The following is a 13,527-nucleotide window of genomic DNA, read 5'->3' as shown; positions in this document are numbered from 1 at the left end:
ATTTAATTTTTTTATAGTGAATTACACCTAACCTTTAAAAGTTTAGAAGTAGCATATGCTAAATCTGGGTATTTACTACCTAGGTCTGTATCACAAAGATGGTGGCTATTGCCTATTGGTTACATGTATGGCTTTAGCATGGGCAAACTAAGGAGCATGTTTTTTCCTTTCCTTTCCATTTTTTTTTTTTGGACAGCATGAGAAGTAAATTCTATCGCAAAGATTATCTTCTCCAAAGTAAGGAAAGCAAATAAAAAATCTCTCCCAACTAAATTGGGACATATATAAAAGCTAGGATTTAAAACTCTAACTACTTATTTAAATAACTAAAATTATAATCACTCATGTCAACTTTAATTAGCTTAAGAATAATGTTTTAATTGAGTTAAAAGTATAAAAATTTAATAATATCAAGTCAAAATTTATTTACTCAATTTTATTCAAGTCAAAATTATAAGAATTATGTTGTACTGACTAATAAATTGTGCTTCATCGAGTTTTAATTGAATTAAATAGAGTGACCAAAATGATAGGTTTCCCTTGAATGAAAGATGCTGTGAGGAAAGTTCTCACGTGTGTGTACCTTCTTGCCTAACTCATCTGTCTTTGACCGTCAGATGATCTTTTGTATCATCGTGTTTCCTGCCTACCACTGTACCACACATCACCCATTCTTTTTATTGTCCATAGATACTTTTTTTAATAAAATACAATTATATTAAAAATATAATTAAATATTAAATATGAATACCTCTCTTAATAAAAATTCATATTTTAATTTTTTATGTTATGAGAGACTATCTTTCTTCACCAGACCAAACCCTGATAGCATACCTATCTCTTTTCCATTAGTCCTTAGGGTTTTAAGGCATTTGTGTATGTATAAATATGTATGTTTTTTTTTTTTGTAAAGGGACAAAAATATTCAAAAATTGATCAATTAAAGACATCCAGTATTTTAAAGTAAAAAAAAAAGACATAAATTCCCATAATGTTATACAAGTAGGTGTAAAAGTGACCAAAATTGTTAACTTTAACTGTTAAATGTTGACTATACATGTCATGTGTCAATCTTTGCTGACTTGACTAATAAAAGGGTAAAAATACCTATAAAGTCATCGGCTAAGAGTAAAAATACCCATAATATTATAAAGTTGGTGCAAGAATAACTAATCTATCAAATCCTTTAAATGTTGATTGTTTAGTTAACACATAAGTAAAAGTTGACTATTTTTTCGTTAATGTAGATAAAAAAAATTTTTAGAAAAATTTTATAGAGGTTGATCAATCATTATATGAGTACCCATAATGTTACTTTAGTAGATATAATAGTAACCAATCCATCAAAATCTATGCCACATGGTTTCTTTCCATCACCACTGCTATAAAGAAACAAGTGATTTAATTTGATATTTGATTAAAATAATATTTTCTCATATGATATTCATACAATAACTAATTAATCTTTAGAGAATTTTATCTAAGAATATTTTTTGTCAACATTTAAGGGATTCGATGGATTGGTCAATTTTACACTAACTCTAATAACGTTATGGGATTTTTATTCTTAGTCAATTATTTTGTGAATATTTTTGTCCCTTTATTAGTCCACATGTTAACAAAGACTGACATGTGGCATGTATAATCAACATTTAATGGTCAAAGTTAATAGCATTTGGTTAAAGTTAACGGTTTAGGCACTTTTACACCTATTCATATAATGTTACGGGTATTTATGCCTTTTTTCTCACTTTAAAATACTAGGTGCCTCTAATTGATCACTTTGTGAGTATTTTTGCTCATTTATCCTTTTTTTAATAAAACATGATTACTTCAATATTACCAAGATCTTTTTATTTTTAATCTCAGTACTATATTAAAAATTTTCCATTGTGAACCATATATGTACGCAAAACTTTATCTTTGAAGACAAAAAATTTCCACGTAAAATGATTCATTAATTATCATATCCCTTACTCTTTCCGTTTAAAAATATAAGATATTTTTTGAAGAGTTAGATGTTCAAAAATGTAAGACATTTTTAACCTTTTGAGGTGTAATCATTGTCTTTTTTTCTAAAAGTATCCCTATTAATAATGACTTCATATTTATTATAGGGTATTTAATAAGACTAAATATAAAAAGATAGGGTTAGTTAAAAAGTAGGTAACTACTTTATTGAGGACTGAGATTTGGTTAAAAATGCTTTACATTTTTGAACTGAGGAAATATCTTTTTTTTTGTTTACATAACTGAGCTAGTCTCGTTCTTTATCTAAATTAAAATCACTCTGGTTCCCAATTCAACTCAGTTTTTGGCTCAATAGCAGTTTAGCTCTTGTCCAATCCAACTCAATCATGAAAGCGATTTTTTGATCCAAATTGAGTCATTAACGACGGTTTCAATTGATAGTTATAGGTGCAATTGTAAATACTTTTGAGTTTATTCATATCTCATTTAACCAAAATCTACTTATATTTGATAAGTTATAAAATTATAATTTATAATATTATTAATTTATGACATTTTATTAACATACTATAAAATTTTTCTTATATTCATTTAATATTATTATAGTTTTATTTTTATTTAATTTTATAATTTTTAAATGATGAGGCTAACATTGCTTCTATGAGAATAGTTTACGAGCAAAATTGCATCTTAACTCATGAAAAGTGGATCTCACTAGCTACAGTAACGGGCATTTAAATGGCGAGGGTAACATTACTCTAATTTAATTAGTTTAGAGGCAATATTAATTTTTTGAGAATAATTTAAAGGCAAAATTATATCTTAACTCATAATTTTATCACTCAAGTTCTACTTAATAAAGGGGAAAAAATGCTAGAAGTCACTTGGCAATCTGACAAGTTGCCTCCTAATCCTTTAATGGTGCATTTAAATTAATGGGATTTTGATTAAATTCAAATCCCTCATTTGGATAGATAAAAATTTATGAATTTAAATTTGATTTAAATCTATATCGAAATCCAAGGCCATATAAAAGAAGCTATGAAGCCTAAAGTGAAATTATTATCAAAGCGTAATGTATAAATTGCCCCTTTCAAATACATACACACATATTGGAATATGGGAATAATATGTGCATATTAACACTAATATAGGGTAGTAATATATTTTGAACAAAAAAATATAATTAAGACTGATGATATCAATATAAAGTTAATGGAAAAACTAATAATACTTATATAAATTATAAATAAAAGTTTAACTAGGTTTAAGAATGCTGCCTTAATGGCCTAAAGCCACACAAAGCCCTAATACTGATATTTGATAATGCTTTAGACTTTAAAATAAGAAAGAAAAGTGACACCGTAAGAGGGAGTTAAAGCAAAGTAATGTAGTGCAAATTATCAAAATAAGTATATTATAGATCTCATCATTCTTTTTTCAAGTACATAATTGGCTTGGCCCAATAATTAATGTTATATTGGGAATGACTAAAGCTTTTTTCAACTAAAAAAATAATCAATACTTTTTATTCTCCTTAATCTACAATTAAATATATAATAATACAAATACCAATGACATATATGAACCACATATACAATAAGGTCCCATTTACTTACTAAAATAAAATGGAAAAAATAGAGGTAAAAATAAGATGATTAAAGGGGATATATAAGCACATTCATAAGAAAAATAGGTAATTTAGTTTATGAAATTGAAAATCATAATTTATGAATTTTTTAGAGTGTGTGATGATTTTCAAATTTGTAGTATATATTAATGAGTTTTATCATTCTTACAATAAGAGTAAGGGTGATTTAGTTTATTTTTATTTTAATTTTTTTTCAATCTATTCCATTCAATTTCATTCTTGTAACCAAAGTTGACCTAAGAGTATTGGAGTTTTTTTGGAGGCTTAAGGCAGTGGTCTCACTGGCCTTATGGTCTACACGGCCTCCTTCAAATCCACTTCTTATTACAATTCATTCATCTATATTATAATCATTTAAAATCTTAGTTACTACAAACATGTTGTTTTATTTGTGTTTTTACTATTGACACTAATATGACTTTTGTATCTTTTCTCATGTCACATTCTTATCTCTCATTGATTAAAATATAGAGACAAATTATTTATTTTTACCTTTTTATTTTCATTTTGAATTTTAACTCATCTAATTCTGTCATTTGAAATTTTGTTAAACTACTCAAACGATATATTTTAATTAATATATAAATTTTAAATGTGAATTTTAAAATATAAGATTTTAAATTTAAAATTCAAATCCAAATTTATTAATCCAAACATTACATAAAAAAATGCTAGAAATAATAAATTACCCACGCACTAATTAATAAATTCCTCACATTATAGCGTGATTTGAACTCTTGTTCTTGTGAAATATGTATGAACCAAATGTTTATCAAATGGATTAACTTTTTATTTGCAATTAAATGAACTTCAAATTGTACAAACCAAACGCATAATTTCATTAATACATTTGAGTATTACAAACTAGCAGCAGTGCTAGACTATTACCACTTCTCAGTTCTCACTAAATCCATCTCTGAATCTAAATTCTCACAACAGAAACATATATTCAGATGTGTGTTCCAACAAATATATACATGTATTCATGTGTTATTGCGTGGATTGTGGGGTTATGCTATGTTTTGGTTTGCGTGAATTAAAATAAAATCCCACACTATTGCTCAAAATGAATAGAGGTTTGAGTACATTTTTATACACAAGTGTGATTTTAGTAAATGAGTTTGGATATAAGGAGAAGCTGGCTCATACAGTGTTGCAACATTAATTTAAACATGTGTGACAGAATAATTTTTAAGGATAGTGGTCACCAATGTGATTCAAATTATATTTTCAACTACCATTTTCAACATTATATATATGTGTGTAGTAATACTTAATTATATATAAATTACTACCGATTTTTGAGACTTTCATGTTGACAGCAATAGTTGAACCCATGATATATATGAATCAAATCTTTATCAAGTTCCTCTAAACTTCAACAAACAATTTTAATTGGTATTAGTTTTAATTAATTAAAAAGGTCTTGAGACTTAATTTTATTTAATTAGATTAAATGAAAAATTAATCTCTAAACTAGAAATTCAAAAGTGTCTTGAAGCTTAAACTTATTTTTAGTATAATATTTCTTTTTAACTTTTAAAAATGATGTAATATTGCCTCTAACATTAATGAAAATCAACTTTAACTGTTAAATGGTTAACCAAAAAATGACAGAAAGAGACATAAAAAATTACATAAAAACAACAAAAAAAAAATTACAAACGAAACCAAAAAATTACATAAAATGATCAATAAAATTTTATTGGTATTTTCTGTAAATTTTGATGTCATTTTTTAATTAATTAATAATTAAAATTAATTTTTATTAATAATAGAAGCCATATTGTATCATTTTAAAAATTTAAAAAGAAATATTATGCTATAAATGAGTTTAAAATTTTAAATATTCTTTGATTTATTGTTTAAAAGCTAATTTGTTTTTTTAACCCTTATTGCGAAAAGCGGGAGGTGATAAAAAGAAAATGAAGGCCTACTTTCTTGAAGTTGAAGTTGATAGTGCCCCACAAGAAGATAACTAATCTCTTCTTTCTTTCTTTTATTTTTTTTGAACAGTACAAAAAAATAACTTATCATTGTGCACATACACACAGAAACACAAAGATTGATATAGATTCATTAACATGTGAATTCAATAAGAAGTGGTAATATATAAGAGTTTATCTCAGGCACCTATCTCTCAACAATTTATCAGACTCATTCGTTAATTAATTTACGTGAACTGCAAATAGGATTTGCTTCTTACTGAATTCAATTTCAAAGGCATTACACACAAACTCACGCGTTCATGTGTGTTGGTTACTTATTTTTCAGAAAGCCTGCTTGATTACCTGTTTTCAGAACAGTTTTTTGTTCTGAAAAACAAAAAAAAATATTTAAAAATATGTTTTCTGTAATCTATTTCAAAAAAAAATAAAGAAATTTAAATTTGTTTAATAATTTAAAAACCAGAATATCTTTTACTTCTTCTGTTAAAAAATATAAGGTATTTTTAATCGAATCTCACCTCCTAATAAAGTAGTTACTTACTTTCAAACTAATTCTATATTTTCATATTTATCCCTATTAAATACCCTATACTAAATATAAAGTCACTATTAATAGGGTCACTTTTTTAAAAAAAGTGATGATTACATCTCAAAAGAGCAACAATGCCTTATATTTTTTAACATCAAACTCTTAAAAAATGTCTTATATTTTTTATGGGCTTTAGCAAATTTAGCTAATATTATATAGCTAAATAAAACTAATAACCCATCTTTTCTTAAATTATGATAATGGTCATTTTCTAATTTACTTTTGATATAAAAGACAAAACTACCCTTAAATATCACAATACTCTGATTCCCCCTTCTCAGATTGGTTTCACTTTCACCCACTCGAATACATGGAAATGACACTATACTCTCAATCACGACGATGAAGAAACTGATAGTAGACAATAAAACAACTCATATCAATGGATAAACGGAGTTAGAGTTTCAGTTAGGAGACCATAAGAACATGAGGCAAGGCGAGGTAGATTGGAAGCAGGTAAGGAAGTCTGAAACTGTAGCTTCTACATAAAGCCATACTAAAGCTGCAGATCTAGGGTGAGAAAATCTGATAAGACTATGTTACAAAAGCCAGAGTTCAAGCAAGAGTTTCTTGAGATTTTGTTTGATTTATTTTGAGAAAATAATTATGTGTTTTTCGTGTTACTGATTTGCAATACTACATCATTGATATATGATTATATATCAATTATAAATAAGTTTATGTTTGATTGTCTGGTTATATTGATCTACGATAGTATATTAATGATATACTATTATATATCACTAATATATAAGCTATATTAGTGAAAATTTATTAATTTATTTATCATTTATATACAGCCGTATATCAATGATATAATATCAAAAATCAGTAATAGAGTTTTCTTTTCAATGTCTAATGTCCTCTTTGTAATATCTAGGGAAGAACAAAGAGAGAAAGAGAGAAAAACTCTACGGTGAAGATGGTGATCTAGAAAAATTAAATCAAAAATTTTAATGAAGAAAAGCACTGTAGGAGAAATGAATATAATGATCCAAGAAAATAAAATTTAAAAATCTAATGAAGAAAATATTCAGGGATGATAAATCAGAAGATGGAGCATGCACAATATAATTTTTTATAATAAAAATGAAAGATTTAATTAGCTAAAAATTAGTTAAATCACATATATTATGTTTTAATCATAAATTTATTTTGAGGATACAAAAGGAAAACACATCTAATTAATTTTATGAATGGGCCATGTTCAAAAATATTTAAAAACATCATCCATAATTTATGAGAGTTATATTTTTTAAGGCCATTGAGCTAATTTTCTCTATTTTTTAATGGAGGGAGTAAATGTTTTGTTACTTTTTATTATACAAAAATAGAAAAGACAAAAAATATCATGTTTTTATTAATAATAATTATGTTAATAAAATAATTTTTTTCGCCCTATATTCGAATAATTTAAATTTAAATATGTTTTTCAAAATAACAATTCAAACGTTTTTTTTTTCCATTTTGTGTCCAAAACTTGTTCTAAAAAACTCCCACAGAGTTGATTTAAGAACATAAAAACACAACACAGAACCAAACAAGCCTGTAGTTAGCGGAAACTATTGTGGATATGATTAACATACAAACATGTTAATCAGCTTCTTACGATTATGGGAACGCAAGAAGATATAACGAAGAAACAGTAAGTACGCACCCGAACCTTAATCCAATCTTCAGGTAATTATTATCTTCAAACAGGAAGATCTCCATCCATATTAAGCATCAAATTAATTTGGGGAAAATATTAACGAAGGACAGCTAAAGAAAATTTATATTAGTCAATGATTATTTGTTACGAAACTCGAATAGATACTTATCAATTCAGATTAATCTTTTATTAATATGTATCTATTTAAGTTTTAATAACAATTTATTTTAAATTAACAATTCATTTGAACTTTTTTTAATTCAAATTTTGATAACAACTGATCTTTAATTAATATAAATTTTCTTTCTTTGGTTCAAAATATATGCGTTTACCCTTAGCTAACTTTAGTTTAAAATATAAGCAACATAGTATAAGTTAAAAAATTCACCATTTTACCCCTTATATTTATTAATCTAGATATTTTTGTAAGTGTATTTCTTAGTCATCATGATGTACTTTGATAATTTGAATTAGGGTAAGGAAAACTAATACTCCTTCCATTTTTATATATAAGATATTTTTAATCAAATCTCACATATTAATAAAATTTTGTTATTTAATTAAATTTACATAAAGCACAAAAATTTTTTAATTTTACCTCTAATAATATCATAATTAATATTATAATAATGGTAGAAAAAAATATATAATTAATAATCTATTTCATTTTTAAAAAAAGAATAAAATTATTTAATTATTTAAAAATATTATTGATGTTGTTTATATTTAGAGATAAAATAAATTTTTTAAAAATACTTTATATATAAAAATAGAAGGAGTATATTTTGTATGAGAATGAGAAATGTATTAATATGTAAATTTTTTTAAAAAATTATTTATATTTTAAATCGAAGAGAATATAAATCTGTACTGAAAGGTTTAAACGAGGCTGCCACGTGTTTCCAGTAGGTGAAGGAATGAAGCAGGTCACGAGCTGTAAACCTAACCTTCAAGTCAACACTAATGACGAGGAGCTTCTAGGAAAGAAATCATGAAATAGACAGAATTTAGTTCGGGACCATCTCATAGACAGCAAGCGATGACCATAAAGACACCATTAATAAATTTGGTCCTACTTACTTTTGTAGATTGTCAGAAGGATGACCTACAATTATATCATCCGCCCCTTTACTTCACCAAAAATTATTTCGATGCAATCAAGAGACAAAGAAAGTAACTAAAACGACCACTATATATATATATATATATATATATATGCATGCATGTTTGTATCCATATGGATAAACAAGTACCCTTTAATGTCAGCAGCAAGGCCACACTGAAAGTGGAAGAAATTGTGTGTACCTCAGCTTTGAGTCTTCGACTAACTATTATCAGGCAAAATATAACAATAGATTCCTGGATACTAAGACCCTATTTGGTTTCTATTCTCATCTTTTATTTTTAAAAACTGTTTTATAATGTAGTTTTTAAAATTAATTTTAAAACAAAATAAAATAAAAATTTATTTGGTTATATTAATTTAAAATAATTTTAGAATTAAAAAATAAACTGACAATCATAATTATAGGAGTTAGTAAGAGTGATTAATAATAAAAATTGATCAAGATAATTATAATTTTTAATAATCAAATGTAATGTATTTTAAAAATAAAAAAGTAAAAAAAACAACTTAAAATTATTTTTAATTTGAAATAATAATCAAATAACATTTTTTTTAGTTTTTATAGTTCTATATTTCATTGTTTTTATTATTCAAGTCCCTTTAGATTGATTTATTTGTAATCTATAGTCTTTATAGTTTTAAAAATATATGTCAGAACCATGAGTTGATATCCACGAAGTTAATTTTGTTGATATGTACTTTGATAATCCCTTTTTACTATACTTAATCTCACTTTTATCTCCCACATCCTGTTTAAACTAAATATAAAAGAGCTTTTTTTTCAATTTATATTTAATTTTTAGTCAATTTATTTCCATGTTATCAACATATTTTTACTATGTTAGCAAAATGGGCTAGCAGAGATAAGGAAAAAATTACCCTTGCTAGTGTCAACTCTTTATGTTCATTTTTAAAACTATCTAGAGACTAATAGTGCAAACTAATCAAACTAAAGAAATTGGGAATAATTAAATAAAATTATAGGAACTAAAAACAAAAATATAACTAAAGTACGGGGACCTACTATTACATTTTTCCTTATTAATTATCTATAAAAAATATCCTTGAGCTTCAATTCCCCCCCCCCACACACACATATAGTTATGTAATCTAGGAGCAAGAGTGAGCATTGCATCTAGCTAGTAAAAATGGTAAAAAATTGTTTAAAATAATTTTTATCATTTATAAAAAGAAGGTTATGGAAGGCACTAGTAAAAAGGATAGAACAAGTAATTTTGACTTCTGTAAAAGGATAAAAGAGAAATATCAAAAAGAATACTCAATAAAATTATTTAACAATATATACCTTTTGCTATATCGCAAGATATTCAAAAATTTTGTCATTGATAGAGAAAAATGATATTATGCAATTTATCTAGCGGACTTCACTTAGTAAAATTAGGCCTAGTTGTTGTTGTTGATTTGCAGTTGTGTAATTGCATCCGTTTTTCTCCACCGGGTAGAAGTTCAGTTTAGTCCTGTCAACGGAGAGTTACGACGCTCTCTCACTTTATCAGTCCATGGAAAAAATCTGTCTGCAGTATCTTAAAGTCCTGAGCTGTATCTAACTTTCAAGTTAACGAATGGACAAAAAGCTCCTAGAAATCTCACATCGCCAAAAATTTAACGTTGAAAAAGAACTTTTGAACCTTGTGGAATCTATGTGGTTCCAACAGCAATTTCAAAAAAAAAAAAAAAAAACGAAGACAGACAACACATTCCTTTAAATAAAAAATTTTAAATATATATATATATATATAGAAAAAAGCTTCTGAAGATCTCACATGGCCAAATATATAATATAAAAGAGCTTCTAAACCATGCAAAATCCATGGTTCCAACAATAAAAAATTGATTTATTAAATTTACATTTCTACTTTCTTGTGTGCATGTGTGTCTGTATATTATATTATATTACAGCAAGCTAATAGGTAGCTCAGTTAATAGATGGAGGGGAAAAATAAGACATGAGATCTTAAAAAATATGGATTTGTCTGTATAAATATCTCAGAAGCATGTCTATATGGAAAGTCATGCCTAGCAGGTCACATTGTTTAATTTCAAAAGTAATTATGTCCCATAAAGAAGAGAAGCGTGAGTAGCAACTTATAACATTCAATTCGCACCAACCCTATAAATGTTTTTTTTTTTTTTTTTTTTTGGCTATGGTATCTTGAGTCTTTGATCTAGACTAATTTGGCCAGCAGCTTGCAGGGACTTCTTTCAAGGGCATATCTCTCATGAAAAATTTAATGACTGCTATATATTTAATGCTAAGCTCGAGACTTTAGGTTAAGCTGAACCAAACTCCTAACTAGTTGATCTATGCACCCAATGGTACCAACCCCATGAACGTTTTAGTTTGCTCACTATAAAGAATGGTAGATTGCAAAACTAGAAGCTCTGGTTCAACCATCATGCATGTGTACAGTACCTTTCCATTCCCAGCTAAACCATTAACCATGGAATGTTCACTGTCTCACATTTGCTATGGAAGAAAGTGACAGTAGAGGCTTGGATTTTTTTTCATGAGATAACCCTCCAGACTATTAGGTTGGACTTGGAGGGTCTAAGTGTAAAATACGATCAAAACTAATGTCATATAAAACACAGACAAAGAAGGGGCGATGTCAATATAATTCTCTTCTTGCTTAGCCACTAGCAACTCTCTCTAGCTTCTTCATCAATTGTTCATGGAGTTAGTAGCAGTAGCTGCAACTACTGGCATCAGAACAATTGATGTTCTTGCATCAGAAATCTCAGTCCACTCATCATGGCCTTCCATGCAAATTGATAGTGTTTTAGTCCCTTGTCGGGGCCCATTTTGCAGGCCAGCTTGTTCATCTTCTAAATCCAGAAGAAGAAGCTTGGTCCTTCCTATTATTAGAAGCTCCACAAGACCAGGCGTTGACAGTAGCAACACAACAAATCAGGACTTTGCTGTTGAACAAGATCCAAATTCAACATCTCGACATCAACTAGCTTCCATACATGACCAAGCTCTTAAAACTACATTCTCTACAGGTCTGGTGTTTGAACTGGGATTCAAAGGCTCATGGGATTGTTCAGAAGTTGGATCCCCAGTTGTGAAGAGATTCGTTGGAGACAATGAAGAAAGGTGGTATATGTGGTACCATGGAAGACCCAATGACAGCACATCAGATTCCATTGGATTGGCAGTGTCTGGGGATGGTGTTCATTGGACAAGAGGAACTCAAAATGCTCGTTCAAGTGGGCATGTAGGCTGTGTGCTGAACCCTAGCAGCAAATGGTGGGCTTTTGATACAGAAAGCATCAGACCTTCCCAGATGGTTGTCATGTCCAATCAACTTCACAGTGCTGTTTACTGGCTTTACTACACAGGATATAGTTCTGAGGAAGTGAACCCTTCAGGATCATCAACAAATCTCATTGTGCAAAACCCAGAAAGTGTTTACCCAAAAGATCGGAGAAATAATGGCAAGATTTTCAAATCTCTCCCAGGCCTAGCTTGCAGCCAAGATGGTAGGCATTGGGCAAGAATAGAGGGAGACCATCACAGTGGAGCAGTGCTTGATGTTGGAACAGGAAATGATTGGGATTCTTTGTTTATTGCTGCACCAAACGTTGTTGTACATAGCAGTGACGATCTCAGGATGTATTACCATTCATTTGATGTAAAAACTGGGCGTTATGCCATTGGAATGGCAAGATCCAGAGATGGAATGAGATGGATAAAGCTGGGAAAGATCATAGGTTTGTTTGATGATGAGCTTGGAGTGAGAAAAGCCAATGTAGTGAGAAACAATGGAGGAAACTACTTGATGGCATATGAATGTGTTGCAGCAGATGGAAGAACAAGCATTGGAGTTGCAGAATCCCCAGATGGACTCAAGAACTGGACCAAGATTCAAGAAGAACCTACTCTGATGCCTTTAGAAGATGATCACGGATGGGACAGTGAAGGGGTTGGATCCCCATGTCTGGTTCAGATGAACAACAACAATAAGAGTGATGAATGGAGACTGTATTATGCAGGAATAGGGAATGATGGCAAGACAGGAATCGGCATGGCTGTATCAGAGGGAAGCAATCTCAGAAGGTTCAGAAGATGGGAATGATGTATTTCCCTCCACTTTATGTGTGTGTGTGTGTGTGTATATATACATATTTTAGTTTGATCATCTATGTAAATTAATCCCGGTAATTAATATATTTGAAGTTGTCATTCATACTTATGCATTAATTAGGATCCTCGGAACCCAGAAAAGCTTAGTTCACATTTTATATGCGTATTCTCAAACCAAGCCTCAAGACTTAAACCCTGCAAATGCTTTGATGGTAGATGAAGGAAAAGTTCTTGTGTTCTTCTTGGGTAAAAATAAAAATAAAAATGAAAAATCAATATAATATTGTTTTCATCAGCTTTAGTGCTGTGCTTGAAAACTTGCTGCGCATATACTGAACTTAGTATTTCTTGATCAATTATTCCTATTTTAAGAAGTCCATTTTGATCATGACAAACGTAGTGGAAAGGAAGCAAATATAGTAGTATTATTATTTTTATAATTTCGTAACTTTCTGGTTAGTTGACCATATTGGAAAATTTTG

The 13,527-nt window shown here is 28.5% G+C and overlaps 1 protein-coding gene across 1 annotated transcript; it reads left to right on the top strand.

Moving 5' to 3' along the window:
* The first annotated feature begins 11,368 nt into the window (after positions 1 to 11,368).
* Positions 11,369 to 13,148, top strand: LOC129323178 (uncharacterized). Its single transcript, XM_054969774.1, has one exon. The coding sequence runs from the start codon at positions 11,631 to 11,633 to the stop codon at positions 13,035 to 13,037; it is 1,407 nt and encodes a 468-aa protein (XP_054825749.1). The 5' UTR covers positions 11,369 to 11,630; the 3' UTR covers positions 13,038 to 13,148.
* The last annotated feature ends 379 nt before the right edge of the window (positions 13,149 to 13,527 follow it).

The sequence above is a fragment of the Prosopis cineraria genome, unplaced genomic scaffold, assembly GCF_029017545.1.
Source record: "Prosopis cineraria cultivar Desert tree isolate PC_DT_omini unplaced genomic scaffold, ASM2901754v1 PC10, whole genome shotgun sequence".
Classification (NCBI taxonomy): domain Eukaryota; kingdom Viridiplantae; phylum Streptophyta; class Magnoliopsida; order Fabales; family Fabaceae; genus Prosopis; species Prosopis cineraria.
Note: the sequence above shows the minus strand (reverse complement) of the source record. Positions and strands in the feature narration are given on the sequence as shown.

What these genes read in the sequence shown, in the direction of transcription:
- LOC129323178 (XM_054969774.1), top strand. Translation starts at nt 11,631, where the DNA reads ATGGAGTTAGTAGCAGTAGCTGCAACTACTGGCATCAGAACAATTGAT.